Source organism: Oreochromis niloticus, linkage group LG22, assembly GCF_001858045.2.
Source record: "Oreochromis niloticus isolate F11D_XX linkage group LG22, O_niloticus_UMD_NMBU, whole genome shotgun sequence".
NCBI lineage: Eukaryota > Metazoa > Chordata > Actinopteri > Cichliformes > Cichlidae > Oreochromis > Oreochromis niloticus.
Genome location: NC_031985.2, coordinates 30,337,070 through 30,356,901, shown reverse-complemented (window position 1 = coordinate 30,356,901; position 19,832 = coordinate 30,337,070). Strand labels below are relative to the sequence as shown.

Here is a 19,832-nt window from a genome sequence, read left to right as displayed (position 1 = left end):
TGGAGAGCACAAATGATTGTCTTGGTCCAGAGCTGAAGATGTGACCAGCATTAGATGCTGCTAAAAATTCAAAGAGCAGTCATCTCAAGTGTACTGCGTGGGATTGATTTCATTTGACAGCGCAGGGCTGCCCCCTGCTGCCCGTGCATTGACTCACACTTTCATTCAAGGGGTCCTTCCTTATAGTAGGATTCTGTAGCTGTTCCAAAGGCTTCACTATTGCTATGTGTCCAGATTTTAGTATCAATCCAATACCAAGTAAATATAGAGCAAGCATTGCTGATACCAATAATAATACAGATACTTTTAACCTGTAAAAGCAGCTTATGTAGGGGAGACCAGTGTGTCAAAATGTATGCGATGAAAAACTTTTGATGACCACTAAATCACTTTGATTTTTACTTTTCAAAGTAATTAGTTAATACAACAAAATACACCTCTGTTGTTTAAATGCACTATAGGCTATAGATAAAGTAAACGTGACAGTCAACACAAAAAGGTTCAGTCAGCTCCTCAAATGAGAGCAGACATTCCTTATATGGTCATGTCTGGATTTGACCACAGAAGCCCCACCCACCTTCTCTTCAAACCTCTTGTTTATGATGAGTAGCCAGTGGGAAGACAGTAGGCTTAAAAAGGGGAAAGGACAATCCAAAGGTGTCTAAGCTGAGGAGCTGAACCAAGTTCTAGCATGAGGAAAATAAAGAATCTAACCTGTGAAGTGCAGCAATAACAATATGGAAATGTTCAATGTGGAAATTGTCAAATTCATGTCTTTCTCACGTGTTCTGGTAAAAAAAAATAACTAACTAAATAAATAAAGACATCTATATCTATACATATAGCTGTACATCCATCTATCCATCTATATTAGTGCTGTCAGCATTAATCTCATTAAAATGACGTTAACGCCATAACCGCAAAATCTCCATTAGCGAGTTAACGAGGATCGCCCTGTGCATGGGCCTGCACGGCGTTAACGAGCTAATGTCTCATCATTTTAACGAGATTAATGCTGACAGCACTAATCTATATCTATCTATATGAACCTCAAGAACTTTCAACATACTTCCAGTAATGTTTCCTTTTCTTTTTCTACATTTTTACAAATGAATGTAACAGTGCAAGACCAAAACACGGCTATAAAAATGATATATTCATGATTATATTTTATTTCTATACAACACTGGAATATTTCCAGCAAAATGAAATGGCCACAATAGACTGTGAACATACCTGGGCTTCATTCAGCTCTGTTACACTGCTGCACTGAAACAGCAAAGCTTATAGTGTTGTAAATGAGTCACTGGGAGATTTCATATAAATACAAGTGCAACAAGATTATAGACATTAAACAACTGTAATTTTTTGCAACCAAAGCAGATTTCACTTAGAGAATAGCTGATTGTCCTGCTGTTATTAAGGCCCGGTGTTACTGTCTGTATATCAGTCAGAATTTATACTTACTTCATTCATAAAAAAATAATTATTCAACTATAAATTAGAACTAAACACATACAAAAAAAAACACTGATTAGGATGCCAAAACCTAGAGAAACAGGAAAACAAAGTAAACAAAGGAGAACAAGTGCTGACAGAAGAACATAAGTTAGTAGTAACGCTGTGCAGTGTAATATGGGAGGAGATGGGGTAACATTAAAGGCTGCTATTGCTTTGGTGCACAGGGGCAGCGGCCTGTGCCGTTTCCACAAAGAAAGAGGAAGAACTGCTCATGTGAAGAGTACAACAAGGTGGAGAGGGCGAACTTCATCTCGGAGCTCACAACACTTCATTCCCTTGCAGATGTACAGTAAACTCATCTTAAATACACATTGATATCTGGTTAATTCATAGGAAGACAGCCCCCCTCCCTCTTAGTTGTTGACTCTCTCACAGCAGTGCAGCAGTGGTCAGAAGCCCAAGAAGTCATCCTCAAATGGGCTGACAGTGTTGGGAGTGTTTCCATTGGTGCCATCCCAGTCGGGTTCAATGAGCCAATCTTGGGGGGTCACCCCAATGTCCAGGACCTGGGGGTTAGTACGTGACACTGCCAGTCTGAGGGAAAGAGAAACAACCGTCAACGGTCAACAACAGCTCCCCTTTAAAAGAATGCAAGCAAGCAGAAGTTCTTCTACTTTGGTGTGAACCAATTCCATGAAAAGACCCAAACCAGTAATGTACAGGTCTGTTTCCAAATACTCTACAATTTTAATCACAAATAAAGAGCTGTTTTTAAAACAAACAAACAAAACAAACAAAAAAAAAACAAAACAGCAGCTAAATAATGTCCTAAAACAGCTTTGCGGTGTGATTTTTGGCAGAGATTACAAAAGACAAAATAATCCTGAACAAATCCACTAAAACATCTGGATCCACAAGAAACACAGCTGAATTCATCACTGCTTTTGGTCTCTTTGAAATGGGACCAATGAGTTCAGCACGGCCCTGACTGTTGACAGAGTTGTGCTGAATATGGTCTCAACCAGGCAAAAACAAAACCTCTGCCTGGAAACTGGAATTAGATTGAATTGAACTGAAGTCTGATGGTGAACAGAGCTGGGATTAAAATTAAACTCCGATATTCCCATATTGAGGCAGAAAAAGAGGGAAATTCCCTTCAACCTCCATCAGAATGAAGTCAAATAAAATAGAAGAAACAAAAATGGTAAATGGCCTGTATTTATATAGCGCTTTACTAGTCCCTAAGGACCCCAAAGCGCTTTACATATCCAGTCATTCACCCATTCACACACTGGTAATGGCAAGCTACGTTGTAGCCACAGCCACCCTGGGGCGCACTGACAGAGGCGAGGCGGCCGGACACTGGCGCCACCGGGCCCTCTGACCACCACCAGTAGGCAACGGGTGAAGTGTCTTGGCCAAGGACACAACGACCGAGACTGTCCGAGCCGGGGCTCGAACCTGCAACCTTCCGATTACAAGGCGAACTCCCAACTCTTGAGCCACGATCGCCCCAAACAAGAAGGCAACAGCAGCTCATGTAAACATTATCGGGCAGTATGATGAGAACTAGCCGCCATTCTGTTTCCTACTCTTATCCTCTCAACCCTCAGGGCTTAATAGCAAGAAGAGCCGTTTCGACTCCCAGCATTCAGTTTTCTACTGATTTTAATTCACTGCAGCTCAGCGTCTCAGACTCGTTTATGTAACTACACGCTCGGCCTGCTCCGATTTGGCTGAAACATCCCTTTCTCTCTGGGATAACAATGTCTGCAGAGTCTGGGCAGAGGTCAGTGGGATTACTTCAAGACATTCACTTCATTTGAACTGCGGGATAAACGGTGTTGATCCGTAAATGAGTTCAAGTGACCCACTGCTCCACTTTCAGACACGGGAACTGCTCGACAAAAGCCCCGCTGTGTGGAGTGGAGTCGCACCATCCCCACTGCTTCAGCCAGAACACACACTACACATCACAGAGGAGGGTTATCACACAGACACAGTCATGTTTGTGGTGATGATGAAATGGGTTGAGACAATAACATTTTTCATTTTGATTTAAATTCAATACATTGAATCAAACACAAAATCCATCGACAACAAAGGCATCTGAGAGGAAGTAAAAGACGGAGGAGGTCGTGTTACCCCGAGCGACTCACGTCTCCGACCTGTAATCTGGGTTTTCGGGTTTGGAGGTGATTGAATGAAATGGACTGATGTCAGGTTAGTAACTGGGACTACCACTCTATGTAAGGCTTGTGATAACAATTGCTCAACTTTACCTGGAAATGAACCATAGCTATCCAGAGCACAGCTGGAGACACAAACACACAGCAGATTGAGGACAGTTTAAAGTTCAGCTATGAAATCATTTCTCACCAACTGTGAAGCTTCTACTGAGATTATCCCTTCATTTATATTTTTATATTGTCAGAGAACGGAGGGTTTGTAGTCTGCAGTACACTGAAATCACCAGTAAGTGGCGACAAAGAGCCAAGCAGTACAAGTAGTAACTACAGTACAGAGGTAAAGGCAGATTTTGTGTTTTTGGGGATGTTTTATTGGGAACAATGATCAAAGAAAATCACCTAGGACTAATTTCAGATTATTTTAAGAATTTATAATCAAATATCTCACCTGGAGAAGGCTTCATCCAAACCATCTTCTATTTCCTGCAAGAAAAGCAATCAGTCCTTAACATAAACTCAGGGAAAAGCATGTAATATGTGTGTGGTGTTGGCACAAACAAGGGAAACAACAAGGTTTCACACTCTAAGACTCACTTAGAGAAATCTCAGTATTTTCAACTGTACCTAAAACATTTTAAACAATGTGAACAAAAGCTGGAAATCTAAACTGAGTCGGGAAAAATCCAGCTCTCAAACTGAGGATGGTCAACATCTGAGTATGGAAGAACGGTCATTTGTAAGTGATTCACAGTCAACACAGACACAAAGCGAGAGGACGAACTTACCCAGGCAGGATTGTTGTTGGACTCGGAGGTCTGTCTGTGGTTATCCAGCTGATCCTCTCCAATGTTTCCATTGGTCTCCACTGCCACATTCACACTCTTCTCCAAGTCCAACAAGATATCTGTAGCCACATCTAATAGAAAAGAGATGGAATGACAACTGACTGGTGTTATAATAACAGATCAGAGCAAGACACAGTGCAGCCTCCACACCAGGATGAAGTGACAGAGGGGGCAGTTAAAAATGATGATGGGGCAGATCATCAGATCATTGTGCTATGTCTGTTTCTGCCTCTCTGTGGCAATATAATGTTAAAACATGCAAAGGTTTTCCATGTCTATTAAGCCTGTGTGTCTGCGGGAATATAACTCTTTGAGCATGGGACTACAGGCGTAAAATAATTATTTTAACCTGTGAGGACTGACGAATAAAAGCCTAAAGCACCACATACCCTCTACTGTGAAAAACAAAAAAGGCAGATGTGCCATGGAGTTTTATTTCCCAGCTGATCACGTTCTGTGAACAGTACGTAAACTAAATCTGATAACTTTCGGCCACACAACATGGCTTGTGCTCACAAAGTGGACCACTCGCCTGTTTGTGCTGCCTGAAAGTACAAACACGGGGCCAAAGCCCCTTGTAACGTTTGTTGTGAGCATAGAGGTTGTTTGAAATTCTCTGGGAAGTTTAAGAATTTTACACACTGGATAAAATGATGAGCACCACATGTCAGTGAGATTATAAAAAACTACCAGAGGCCTGAGCTACAAAGCAGAATTCTGTCTTATCTAGGAAACTTTGGGGTTGACCCTGGGTTATCTGGACATTGCTATGGTAACTTATGCTGCAAACCTACCCTGCTCTCACATGAGATCAACAAGTATGAAATCACCTACTGACCAATCAAGCTTCAGAAAATAGTAGATCCCTCAGACCTCTGTGTACGAACAGTAGGAGGGTCTTAAGTTTTAATACTTCCTGAAGTGTTTCCCACATGAGCATCAGTAATAAATATAAAATTATTAGATGAACTTTTATTCTTTCATTTTGCAGCCAAAAAGATGAAGAAAACAACTTTGCCAGGTTCCTTTCTGGTTTTTGACACCATTTGTGAACGACTACACAACACAAATGACCTCATGGCTACAGTTCCTTCATGCTTTACATCTTGTTTTTGTTTTTTTACCTGTCCCTTTCAAACTCCCAAAGCTGTTCGATCTCTCTGAATGAGAACTGCTGCTAGCCTCTCCAGCGGACCCAGACTTCGCTCTCTTACCTTTCTCTAAAAGAGATAAGAGGAAACACAACACAAGCAGGTCAGGACCTGTTTACAGCACATATCAACATATTTGGTGAAACAAGGACAAACACAGACAGTCTCCTGATAAAACAACCCCTCCACAGACGGTGCCTATATGCGGTCATTTCCAGGACTTGAATGGAGAAGTGTGTGATGCCTACCTTCTTTGGCCACCTGCCAGAGCTCGAAAGCTACTGTGAAGGCCTGGGCTACTGTTAACGCCACAGCCTGAGCCTGGAGGACAGGAGAAAAAGACACAAACAGAGGCTGAAAAACAGAGCACTAACTTAAAGGCGTCTGCTCCTCCATCTGCTGTTGACCGTCCAAGAAAACTTTGCATGACCATCAAGAGAGTGTTGTAAACTACGTTCTAAATGCTTTATCTAAGGTGACAAAGTTATATTTATAACATGGACAGCTGTAAAAATGGTTATAAAATGTTGCCATTCAACAGTAATGCTTTATATTTATATGACTGAAAGATGTGAGTAAAAAAAGGATAGCTCTTGATCTCTGCCCACAGTCTGTCGTCACTGTCACATAAAAGAAAAAAGGTCACTTTGGGGCTTTAAGTCAAATAATTATTATTTGATTGAAGTGGAGACTTTCAGCTTAAATTCAAGGGGTTTAACTGCATGACAATCAACTGTCCAATTACTATTGAGCCTCTGGAAATGGAGACTGAATAAAAATGGCTGCAACTGCTGAGCCGTTAATGGAAACTTTTATTAAACCCCTGGAATTAGGTGACAGTCTGCACTTCAACCACACTTTACTTCAATCATATTTTGATTATTTCTTTTAAAAATCAAACACTGTACAGAGGAAAAACTACAAAAAAAAAGTGTCTTTGTCCAACACATTATGAACCTAACTGCAGCTCGCTTTCACTTAATTTAATTTCCCTGCTGTAGTTGTTTTTTTAAAGTGATCCTCATATACTTCTTTTTATTGTTTTTTTAGTTTAAGACCAGCAGTTTTTTTCCAACTTTATGTCATTGTCACGTAATTAAAAAAATAAAAAAAGGTATTATTTTGAACTATGAGTCCTGAAGCACTCCTCTCATTGAGTAGAGGACACCGAGAGGTCATCCCAAATCTCTTCAGAACCCCACTGATAGATAGAGGAGCACATATTAAGGAAGCAGAGTATTCTCATGTTATCCTGGGAGAAAAAAGAGCGGAGTGAGGAAGCAAGTAAGATGAGAGGAAAAGTGCCCTTCTGTTTTCAACACCAAGGAAAAGACAGGAAGACGACAGGAGCTTAACTTCTAGGGTTTCCTCTTCGGGATGAAGGGTGAAGTGGAGGAAGAGCTACAGTGACAGCAAGACACTCGAGAGAGCCAGTTACAGGATGAATAATGGCTGAATGTGGGTCATTAGATCATCAGGAAGGTGATGATCCCCCCACAGCCACAGAGAAAGATGTGCTAAATATTTGAGTTATTGAGAAACTTTGAATTTGGACTGAAAAGTTAAAAAGTTAAGACACACTTCTCACTTAATGTCTTTTCTTTATTTTTACTACTTTCTACATTTTAGATGCAAACTGAAGACATCAAATATATGAAGCAACATATATGGTATTATGTAGCAAAGAAAAAATTAATAAATAACTTTAAACATGTCTTTTATTTTAGAGTCCTCGAAGCAGCCACCCTTCGCTTTGTTGACAGCGCTGCAAACCCTTGGCCTTCTCTCAGTGAGCTTCATGATGTAGTCACCTGAAATGGTTTCCACCTCACAGGTGTGCCATGTCAGGATTCATTTGTGGAATTTCTTGCCTTCTTTATGGGGTTGGGAACCATCATTACTTTATGCACTGAAGGTCAGTCAGTGTGGAAAATTGCTAAAACTTTCAATGTGTCCCCAACTACAGTCGCAAAAATCATCAACCAAGCACTACGATGAAACTGGTTCACATGAGGACCGCCCAGCCCAGAATAAATTCATCTGAGTCACCAGCCTCAGAAATCACAAGTTAACAGCCACTCAGATTAGAGTCCTGATAAATGCCACACAAAGTTCCAGTAGCAGACACATCTCTACATCAACTGCTCAAAGACTGCACGAATCAGACCTTTATGGTCAAATAGCTGCTAAGAAACCACGACTAAGGAAAAGCAACAAGCAGAGATTTGTTTGGTCCAAGAAACACAAGGAGTGGACACTAGACCAGTGGAAATCTGTGCTTTTGTCTGATGAGTCCAAATTTGAGATCTTTGGTTTCACCTGCAGTGTCTTTGTGCGATGCAGAAAAGGTGAACAGATGGTCTCTACATGCAGGGTTCCCACCATGTGAAGCATGGAGGAGGAGGTGTGATGGTGTGGGGGTGCTTTGCTGGTGACAGTGTTGGGGATTTATTCAAAATTGAAGGCACATTGAAGCAGCATGGCTACCACAGCATCCTGCAGCAACATGCCATCCCATTCGGTTTGCGTTTAGTTGGACCACCATTTATATTTCCACAGGACAATGACCCCAAACACACCTCCAGGCTGTGTAAGGGCTATTTAACCAAGAAGGAGAGTGATGGAGTGCTGCACCAGATGGCCTCCACAGTCACCTGACCTAAACCCAATCGAGATGGTTTGGGATGAGATGGACCTCAGGGTGAAGGCAAAAGCGCCAACAAGTGCTCAGCATCTCTGGTAACTTCTTCAAGACTGTTGGAAAACCATTTCAGGTGACTCCCTCATGAAGCTCATCAAGAGAAGGCCAAGAGTGTGCAAAGCAGTAATCAAAGTAAAGGGTGACTATTTTGAGGAATCTAAAATATTAAACATGTTTTGAGTTATTTCACACTTTGTTTACAAAATAATTCCACATGTTCATTCATAGTTTTGATGCCTTCAGTGAGAGTCTGCAATGTAAATAGTCATAAAAATAAAGAAAAACCATTAAATGAGAAGGTGTGTCCAGACTTTTGACTGGTAGTGTACGTGCTCTAAACTCACCACTTTCCTCTTTGAGCAGAGGTAGGCGTTGCACTCCAGGGTTCCATTCAGGGTGTTTTGTGCGATATAAGCAAAGACTTTATCGTGCAGTTTATCCACCGTGCAGTAGGATATCCTGCAGACCAGAGACAACAGGTTAGACAAACAGCGTACAGAGATCCAGCTCTTCGCTTTTTTTTTTTTTTTTTTGTGACAGCACAAATACGCTCAAACTTTCCAGAAGCAAAAATGAGATTTACACAGAAAGACTAAAAAACAGTTGAAGACGCATTGACCTGCATTAAATGCACATTTTTGTTAATATTCCATTTCTTAGCCGTGTTAGTATGTCTTTGTCAAAGATTAATACAATGTTGATTTAAAGAAAATGAGTAAACACTGGCAACCACCAGTGTTTCCCCTCAGCCTCCTAGTACACACCCCTATACTGGACCTTTAGGTCACGGTACTGACACTGGAACTCGTCTGAGACTTTTAGTAGATGCACCCATGGCGTTAATTTGAAAATCGTATGTGACTTTTTGGTTTCAACGACACCCACCAGGGAGAATCAATTTCAAATGACTTAAGTCTGTGGCGATCGTGGCTCAAGAGTTGCAGTTCGTCTTGTAATCGGAAGGTTACCGGTTCGAGCCGTGGCTCAGACAGTCTCGGTCGTTGTGTAATTGGGCAAGACACTTCACCCGTTGCCTACTGGTGGTGGTCAGAGGGCCCGGTGGCGCCAGTGTCCAGCAGCCTCGCCTCTGTCAGTGCGCCCCAGGGCAGCTGTGGCTACAATGTAGCTTGCCATCACCAGTAGGGATGGGTATTAATAAGATTTTCACGATTCCGATTCCATTTTCGATTCTGTTTAACGATTCGATTCTTTATCGATTCTCTTATCGATTCTTATTTTTTAAAAAAGGAGAACACTAAGGTCGATTAGCTTAGAACTTTGTTTTATATCTTCTCTTTGAACAAGATAGAAATTTAGGAGTAACATGGCCTTACAAACCCAACAGTGAGATCTTAAGAGATCCACAGCCTATGGCTCTTCAATGGGGTGTCACAGGGTCCCCAGGAAAAAAATTGTAAATGTAAAATAATAAAATAAATATTCTTCTGTAGCAATAACAAAGTATAACATAAATTATTCTGTAGCAATTACACAAGAATATCCAGTAATGTCCCTGCCTACAATTAAACACATTCACTTACCGAAAATCGAGGGCATCTGCTGTGGCAAATGGCTGCAAGCCTTTGACCACAAACTTAGTCACTGCTCGGTGACATTTGTCTATCCTGGCCTGAAAGGAGACGCTAACGGTAGACTGCAGCAAGAACTGCCAGCCAGACTCTGTCCCTCTCATCATGGTCACCTAAATGCAGCGCACAGTAATGGCAGGTTTTGTACTAAGGCAGATCGCGCTAACATAATATGCACTGTTAGTTGATTATTTACCTGCCGCATTAACGGGAGAGGACGTGCAAACGTTACCGCTGCTCCTGGGTTGAGATTCACGAGTCCGGAGTGGAATTAAAAAACACGACATTCATTTAAGGTTATCACGTGTTTTGTGAGCAAATGCTTTTGCATATTCGTAGTGTTTCCTCCCTTAAATGAAATATCTACTTTGCAAGTTGCCCCGTTGTCATCCGTTCTCTTAAAGTATAACCAAACTTTTGAGCGTTTGAGCCGCTTAGGCGCCCTGCCAGGTAAATGACGCTCTGCAACGTGGTGACGTCTTTCGGGGCGACTGGAATCGATAAGGGAATCGTTTGCAAAAATGGCAAACGATTCCAAGGAATTGAAACAGTGGGAACCGGTTCTCAACAAGAACCGGGTTTCGATACCCATCCCTAATCACCAGTGTGTGAATGTGTGTGTGAATGGGTGGATGACTGAATGTAGTGTAAAGCGCTATACAAATACAGGCCATTTACCATTTAAGTAATGAAATAAAATTACAAAACCAGTCGTTCTACACATACCTGTATATGGACACGTTTTCCAGGAGTTTATTTGTTGAGCTGTCATGTAGGACAATTCCCTGAGGAGAAACCTTAAGAGTGACCTTCTGAGGTTTCTTCCCACTGGCTTTAGCCTGTCATGGGGAAAATAACGCAGCGGAAACTGATGATTGTTTTAAGACTGAAATGCAAAACATTCGCACACTGCTTACATGGACTACTCAGCTCATCTACAATGTCTATTTCTGGTGGTATGCTAGAGACAACATTGTACATTATTAATCACCAGACACTTTCAAAAAACCCTGCATTTACTATTTATCAGGATTTAGTGTGAGAAAGTATGGAAGCAGGCACAGGAAGATACAGAGAGCAGCTTTAAACTAAATTTGATCCAGAGTTTATAAACATGCAGACGGTGGTGAGGACATGATGAAAGCCTTAATGTCAGTATGTTTGTGAAATTTAAGACAGCTTAACAATTTTAGATGTTCAATTTTAAGAAAAAAAAGTAATGATAATAATTAAAGCGGTAGTCTTAAAAGCTACTGGATTATTTTTCTTACACTGCTGTTGTTGATTTTGGCAGGAAATCAAAGCAGAGCAGTCAAAAGTGGAGATAATGTAAACTGTGAATGAGCGATCTCTGACCGTGGCAACAATCCTCTTTACAGCAGCTGCTGACAGCTCCTCTCCTTTGGGTTGGTCCACCAGTGTCATGCCGAGATGTCGAAGGTTAAAGGTCATGCCCTCTAAGATGGTCTCCCGCGTGTCTGTCCAGTTCTCTGGGAGCTCTGCGGAGAAGAGCGGGAGCGGCCGATACTCTGATCAACTGTAACGACGTTCTTGTCAAACATCAAGCATCGCAAACATCAAATATTTATCGGCTTTTTCCCAGGGTTCATGTTCCAAAATAAATAAGGCTCGTGCAACATTCAAAGACTTTGAGAAAAACACAAATCAGAAGAAATGTAAACAGCCTATGTTGAACTTAAAGTTGGGCCACTTCATGTGCTCCCTCGCTGAAGAGGAAAGGCAAAACAGGGTATCTAGGTCAGAGGTGCTGAGGCGTAAAGTAAATATTTCATCTTCCAAATAGCTTATAGGGCTCGACAATAAAAAACATGAAGAGTTGGGAGCAAGTTGTACATGCACTGTGACACGCTGTGATAAGAGGAAAGCGTGGTAACATCAGCGATCTCTCCAACACCATGAATCATGTGTCTTTCTCAAAGTGCATTACTGTCTTCATTTTTTAAAAATTTCGCTGAAAAAGACTGTTTAAAGTGTAACTACTGAAGGAACAGCTTCTACCTCTGTGTGATTTCTTATCAGGTTTTGTGTGGCGCTGGCCGACCCTGAACCTGTAATACTGTTTGTACTTTCATCAGAGAAAAAAAAGGGGGGGAGGTGAAGGAAAGAGAAAAAAAAACCCAATCCACCATTATTACCTAGAATTTCACCCTCCTAGCATTTCCCTCCTCTGGGATGTAGTACATACCACACACTCATGCTGGTACATGTTCACACACATACATTTTGAATGCAGACTACACATTGTCAACCTGGACCAAGAGATCTTAAGATCTTAAAGTCTTAGAAGGAAACCCAAAGTGATTTTCCTTATTTTCTGTCACATGTACGCTGTTATAAAAACAGGTGTTCATATTAACACAGCCAAAGCATGTGTGAAAGCCTCAGATATCATCATCATCGTTATCATCAGGCCGTTATTTATAGTAACAACATCGGCTACAAAATAATCAAACATAGAGCGTTTAAGTACAGGGACTGCAGAGCGTCATCAGCTGGAGTTTATGTTAGGAGTGCCAAGAGATCCAAGGTTGGGAAAGCAGAATCACGCCTCAGACAAAGGGCACTGGTGGGCACCATGGTGGTAAGTAGAGTGAACTTGGGTTAGCTAGTTCCCACTTCAGACCCACGTCAACAAAGCAAAACTCAAGGAGGAACACCACCAACTCTAGGAAGACATCGTAGCAGGTGTGGAGGAAGAGGAAACTGGCAGAACACTGGGGCTCTGGCAGCGAGGAGCATGAACAAGATGGGAGGTATCCTGCAGTACAGGATCACCTGGGGAAACATCATGCATGCAGACTTAAAGTGGGTCCTGTTCCTGGTGCAGGCAGTGCATGAAGTTTGGTGAAAGAGTGAGACACCCTCCTGCACCCTTTGCTCTGGAAGAGGCTCTTTGGAACATCTTCTCAGCAGCTCCCCAAAGGCTCTGGGGGACAGCCATACCAAGGTGCTGAAGGCAGAGGCAGGTAGCCTCAGTCATCAATACCAGCAAATACCATCAAGTCAAGTCGATTTGTGTAAGCAACTAAAGCTGTCAGGGCACACTGTCAAAATATCACTTAATCATCGCCTCAAAACAGCTGGAACAAAAGCTAGAGGACGTTCCAAAAGCAGACAGAAGACACTGTCTGTTTATTTTACCTCGTGCTTTTGTTTTCTTATTTTTCTTCGTATTCATTGTTCTATAATGTGTTTTATTCTATTGTTAAGTGAAAGTTTGAAAGGCGCTTTCAAATAAAATTTATTATTATTACTTTTCAGCATGCCTACTCTGTAACGTTCCTGACGTGGTTGGTTGTTATAAGAGTGGTCAAGAGGAGGCCTATTCAATCTATGTGTAAAGCAGCTGATCATATGAAGAAAGCTCCCAATCTTTTACATCACACAGAGCTAAGTGTAGAAAGAAAAATTGAGCTTGTACAAACGCTGACCCTATTATGTGAAACTCTTGACCATATTTAACATGAGCGTCCATCACCGTCAGAAAACAATAATATACAAAAGCATAATAGACCACCTGGAAATAGCTGCAAACAAATTTCATAACAAATAAGTTCAGCTTCTCTTTTGGTAAACATTTCATGTTTCGCTCATTTCATGAGAGAAGTGGAATCAGGGAGTCTTTGAAACGCTCTGTTGAAATGTAACCAGGTTAAAGGGTCTACAACACACTGATTACTGAGAAAATCCTTTCTCTGTATCCACTACTGCTTCTTGTAAATGTGTTACATTAAGGAATAAATTATAGTGAGTGAAAAACGTAACAAATGTAATGCTAGTAACTGCAGATATTAATGTTTTCCGTTTTAGACATCATGGACATCAAAACTTTCAGTTACACAAAGCAGAAATGGATCCTTTTAGCGGTTTCAGTGCATGCTTTCCACTGTGCTCAGGAAAGACACTGACAGTGTTGGACGGCTAATATTGAGCTTGTAATAAAGAACCTGTTCCAGTTTTTAGTTTGTTCCACCAGCAGCAGAGACGGTACCAGGCACCACTCAGCCCGAGAATGCAGAAGGCTTTGAGGATAAAAGGTCAGCAACCGTTATACGTCAAAGGAAACAGCTGTGTGCACGAGTCAACTGAGAACAAGAAAAACCAGGTGACCTGCTACTAACATCACACCCGTATGTGGCAAATAATCACTTACTGGTTTCTCACTGTAGTATTAGGGGAAGTGTCTTGGTATAATGTGAGAAAGATAAGAAAAAGAGGAGAAAAAAATTGGAAGACAGAGCCTCAGTTTTCAGCTCTATAGATATCCATTACATCCAACACTGATGGATGAGTATCCATTTCATTTGTCTGAGTGCAAAATAACTCTTAGTTGTAAACTGTGACAACAATGGCGCTGATCCAGAAAGGTCCAACTGACAGGCAATTTGCATCCTGGCTGATTTGTGTGTCTACAACAAACACCGGATCACTGGGGAAACCACCAACTGTGGTCCTACAACTCTGGACTCCTCCAGTGCCAAATTATCTTTTACTCAGCCTCTGCTGCCTTTTCATTTTCCTCCCTCCTTCACTGATCTACGCCTGCATGCCTCTCAAATTATTATGCACAGAGTCCCAAATTCACCCGAGTTTATGTTTGGGATTCTAATGATGTAGGGAAAACATAAACACATTAGTGACAGCGTGTCAATTTGGAAGTCTCTGCAGATGGAAAGTCGAGTAAATTAGGGGCAGAATGCATCTGAAATGTTTATCAGTAAAAGACCTGATGTGCCAAGCAAGGTCTTTAAACCTAGACAAAATAAGGTGAGATGAATTCTAAGTCTAACTGCATTCTCATCGCTTTCAGAAAAGCAATGCTTCTTCATGGTTAAAGGGGGAAAAAAGCCCACTACACACTGAGGACACACCCCTCCTAATGAGTTTGTTCAGCTTCCTGTCTGTTACATCGGCCAGTTCCTAAACCAGTTACACACATTTGGCTCAAATAGTTACACAATGTTTCTCCCATAATAGGGCAGCTATGGAGAAGCATGTTCATATGATTTTATTTTGAGAGGATCACATTGTAAAATCAGAAAGAGACACTTCCTGTTTACAACAGCAGCTGTTTGCTCTTCATACAGCGTGGTCACAAGCAGGATTATGATGACATATATAAATACATATTTGCTTTCCATTGTTATGGTGGGATGTAGACATTTCATTAGACATTGTACACATTTCTTGTGTTTTATTGTGAAACTTTTTATGATTTTTACCTATGAAAAGTGCGACATAATTTTTTTTAATTTAAGTACTTATATTATACAGAGAGTTTTCCAATCCTGAGGGTGCTGTGGAGCAGAAGTGGTTCTTGTGTATAAACTCACAGTGAAGGCCAGCCTTCTGATTGGTGGGCTACGCTCACATTAACAAACAGGGTTGCCTTCATCCGAGGAGTGTATGAAGCAGGCTTAGCCACATAGCCAGGCTTTCTTTGCATTAGCTTTGCTCAACAAAACCTAAACCCTCTATGTGAGATAACAGGCATCAGAGTGGTGGCTATCAACCTTCTCTGTGGTTTGTTTAACTTTTTTCCACAAAATGGACCAATCAAGTCCACTTCAGTCAAGTGGAACATGAATAAAAAAAAAATTAAAAAGTCAACTACTGCCTGTAAAGCTGTCATATGTTAAACCTGACTTTAAACAAGATTCTGAAAAAGTGCATTCAGGTGAGATGCTGTCCCAAGAAGATGTCACTTCAAACAAAAGTGTCACTAAATACTTTAGTTTAACAGTACTGTTAGACTGGCTCAACATCCATTGTTGCTTATGGCTCAAACACAGTTCTGCAGTGGTCAGGCTGGCAGACTGTCATCACAAAAATTCATACACAGGAAAATATGCAATACCATTTTGAAATAAATGGGGAAAACTGTGATAAATTGATGAGACATATTTTTTAATTAAAAATTTAAATTAAAAAAGTAGTATAATACAAAAAACATCATTGAAGAGAGCATTTTTAAATTGTCTAACTACTGCAAAATAATACAGTACCATTACTGTTAGGTAAATGTATATGACAGATATTTTAAGATTGTCAGGTAGCTTAAAAACAACAACATTACTTTCAGGCTGTAGTGTTGTGCTTCTGCTGACTTTCCCATATGTTCGTTGCAGGTCAAATAGAGTTGGTACAGTAGGTTGCTACTGTTTTCCGTCTAGTTGATGACAGACTTTTTTCAGCTTCATTTTGAGACTTTAAGAGAAACATAACTCTTTTTAGAGACCATTAAATTGTTTTATCCTGTTAAAATAACACAGTCTACTAACATTAGTCACAGGCAGGACTGATGACGCTGGCTGTGCAGCTCCAGCATTAATGTTACTGTTTTATTACTAGCCATAGCCGCTAGCCACTACCTTAATGATAACAACATAACAGTTAAAGAGCTAACGGGTAAAGTTTAGCCATTAAATATAGATATAGTAGAATAAAATATAATAAAATTGAAATAATTACATAAATGTGGTGCATAACCCGCCATAGCAGTTTGGGATTTCATGGAAGACAGACAGTAACGTTGTAAAGGAAAAAGGAGCCATGGATTTTTAAATGCAAGCATCACTGCTAAAAGAAATGCAGCACAACTGATCAGCGCTGTTGCATTCACATCAAATGCCACCTGCTGAATCTCCAACTTCAGCCTCATGGCGTTCCGGATGATTTTAATACAAGTCATATTTATTCATCAAAAAGTCCATTACAGCCAGTTTAGAGCAACCACAGAAATACAGCTGCAGAGAAAACCAGTCAGAGCTAAAGAGCGTCGCCTGTTGGAGAGGATTCTGGAAAAAAGGCTCTTCAACACAAACAAATAAACTTTGGGGGTCCCCTTAACACTGATACCATAGGCCGTCTAAGCCAAAAGAACAGAGAGGATGAAGTCTTAGCGAGGTAAGCTGAGTGTATTTCTCCTAACACAAACTTACGGTGAGAAAACAGAATATGCAAAGAGGCATACAAGTGACGTGACGTAGGTGGATCACAACTTTTCTATACAGGGTCCTTCTAAATGAATCATCCGATTACAAAAAGCATTTTTCTTTTTTAAGTAATGAACACAGAAACCTAAAATTTTAAAATACATGGCTGAATATAAAGTTTTACATACGACACTTACAATGTTCGCAAGCACTTAAGGTGCACCCCCCCAGGCACTACAGTCAAGCTGTCTGTAGTCACTGCAGCCACTGCTGTTGTTACTCTACCTACTGGCATCCATGGGAAACTCACGAATCCGCTCTTTCAAACAGCACGCCTTACAGTCGGCACTCTGAAATCTGATCATTCTTTTTGATACACCCTGTACTACAGGCAAGCGAGTACCAGTGACAGAGAAGGTTACTGGTGATTGACATATGACAGGTTAACAAATCTAATAGAGTACCTAAAAAAAAAATCAACAGCGAGAACGCAATGCATGCTGAGTTAATCGATTCCTCTATTGACACCCTTTTAGCCTATAGAATAATAATAAAAAACTAAAACAAAAAAAAAAACCCATCATGGCAGCAGCCGAACTACCTGTATCCTAAAACCAACTGGTGATGTCACAGTGACTATGACCGTCTTTTATGTACAGTTTATAATACAGCCTCATTAATGGAAATGATGCCAGGGTCCTCAGGTGCTCGAGCCCTGTACTGCATTCACCTGACACCCAAAGTAATCCCTACCCTGAGTACATGGAAATGTAGGACGATTCTGACGAAGGCAACGTCAGACCTGAAAATCCGGCATGAATGATATGGGTCAGTGCTGGTGAAGAATGTGTGCCCTGCAGCCAGGTAATCTACGACCACACTTCAATACTCTACTTCTACGACAAGTGGGTCAGTAGCCACACTTACAGGAAGCTGTTAATTCCACGAACAATCAGAATAATCAGAATAGCCCACTTCCAGTCAGAACGCCTCCCACAGACACACAAACAACTCAGGAAGAAGAAACTCGCACTGTGGAAAGAAGTAACTGCCAGATGTAATACAGTCAGATATCACCTCTCCACTGACAGCTGGGAAGATGTAAGATTAACATCTCAGCCTCATCCATTAACGCGGTAATGTGCAGGCAAAACATGGAAGTGTCCATCTCAAATTCCTGCGGCGTTGCCTTTTCCCTGGTGAGCAACTAAGGTTACACACAACAATGCAGTGTATTTATGTTATCCACCCTGTCACTCTCTAATGTCTCTACAGATGTGACAGTAGCCTTTCTGGAATTTAAAAAGAAAAAAGGAAAACAAAAGAGCAGCAGTGTGACTTGAAGCCAACAGGGGCAGTGCACAGACTCGCCCCGCAGCATTCCTGGCTTGTCCTCTTGGTTACAGGCTGTGGACTTTTCATGCTTTGGAAGCCACACGGTCATTCCCCCCACCCCACAACTTCACAGGCAGGATCAAGTGAGATTTAGCTTACAAAGTGGCCCTTGAGTCCTACAATGGGTGCCAATGCCTTCTTAAAGCAGCTTTATGTTAATGCTGCTGCATGGGACTGCTCCTGCCCGGGCAAAGTGCTCTTCAGCAACAAACAATGGGGGAAATATAAATATAATAAGATCTACTGCTGACGATGACCTCTGAACTTCCTCTGGCAGGGTTGGCGGAAAGAGGGAGGTGGGATTATCAACAAATCCAAAAATACCTTTTTAGTTAGCGAAACACAAAGCAAAAGAAGTAGTTGGTGTAATTCCCACCTGAGTAAAATACCGTGAAAACACACGCAAAAATCAGTCTTGAAACACGTGAATAATCCACGAGAAATGACACAAATTAGAAAGAAAACTTCTAATTAGTTTTTGTGGTTGCCGCTCATTTTAAAATAACTTGAATTCCCGGAAAATTCCTGCACCATGATAAACCGCATTGCAAACAGTTACTCAGCCTCCACAGGAAGAAACCGCTGTATGTTTCCCCAGAACAAAATAACTAAGCAGGAGAAACTATTTAGCTTTACCTTCCTTTGACAAACTAAAAGAGACGTAACTGCTCAAGCTAAAGAAAAAAGAGATGTCAAACTCCTTCTTTACCACCCCGCTGTGACAGCCGACAGCACAATACGTCGTTTTTGAAACAAAAACCAAAGTTTGGTCAAGTTAGCCTATAAATGTCTTAATTATTCCCTATTTGTCACAGAAAAAAAGGTAAACTGGGTACAGGCAAAGTAAACTCCGGCTAGGCGGAATTTTAAATTTGTTGGTAACAGTAAAGAAGAAGAAGGTATTACCCTTTATTTTTATTTTTTATTTTCCTTCAGCTAATTTAACGAGTATTTCTTACTTCTGTGTTTGCTGGCAGTCCACGACTGTTTCGCCATACTTGGGCTCCGGATAATAGCTCTTCCAGCCGACTTGAGAGCATCCATGTCGGTGTGTTAAAGTGCAGAGAGTCGGTGAAGTTCCCCGAAGTGTTCCAGGAGAAATGTTGACCGGACTGCTGATGGGGAGAGAGGATGGACCTGTGGTGCCTTCCAGTGCAGTCAGAAATCCCGGTGTTGTGCCAAAAAGTCATCGCCTGCCAAAAACTGACTTCCAGTGTTTCCGTGTGTTTCTTATGTGTAATATGTTTTCCTACAAAGGGGTTGTATATAAAATTAAAAATGACCTGTTTTTCAAGTATCTTTATAACTCTGTGTTGTTGTACTTACATTATAACCAATCCGGTCATTTTTGTTCACTTAAAATATTACACAACTTATATTTGTTGCAATTTATGCTGTCCTCTTGGCAAAAAATATATTTTTAATGTCAACGAGTTTTTTTGTTTGTTTTTTTTAACTGGATAAGTCAAGGAAATATAAAAGTCACTGCCAAAAACTGATTGCGGCTTCTGCCTTGTTACAGGAATGTTGTTTGTGGCTCAAGAT

General features: G+C 41.0%; 1 protein-coding gene across 2 annotated transcripts; it reads right to left on the bottom strand.

Moving 5' to 3' along the window:
* Positions 1-1,149: 1,149 nt before the first annotated feature.
* Positions 1,150-19,447, bottom strand: ldlrap1a (low density lipoprotein receptor adaptor protein 1a). Of its 2 annotated transcripts, XM_025902047.1 has the most exons (10): positions 19,247-19,447; positions 11,293-11,435; positions 10,663-10,775; positions 8,692-8,806; positions 5,895-5,967; positions 5,620-5,715; positions 4,436-4,566; positions 4,099-4,133; positions 3,744-3,775; positions 1,150-2,055 (listed from the first exon to the last, which is right to left on the bottom strand). In XM_025902047.1, exons 1-10 carry the CDS (start codon positions 19,329-19,331, stop codon positions 2,009-2,011), a joined length of 870 nt encoding a protein of 289 aa, XP_025757832.1. In that variant the 5' UTR covers positions 19,332-19,447; the 3' UTR covers positions 1,150-2,008. The 2 variants fall into 2 exon arrangements, with proteins under 2 accessions (XP_025757832.1, XP_003443861.1); XM_003443813.5 differs by lacking the exon at positions 3,744-3,775 and having other exon boundaries at positions 1,153-2,055; positions 19,247-19,441.
* Between the last annotated feature and the right edge of the window lie 385 nt (positions 19,448-19,832).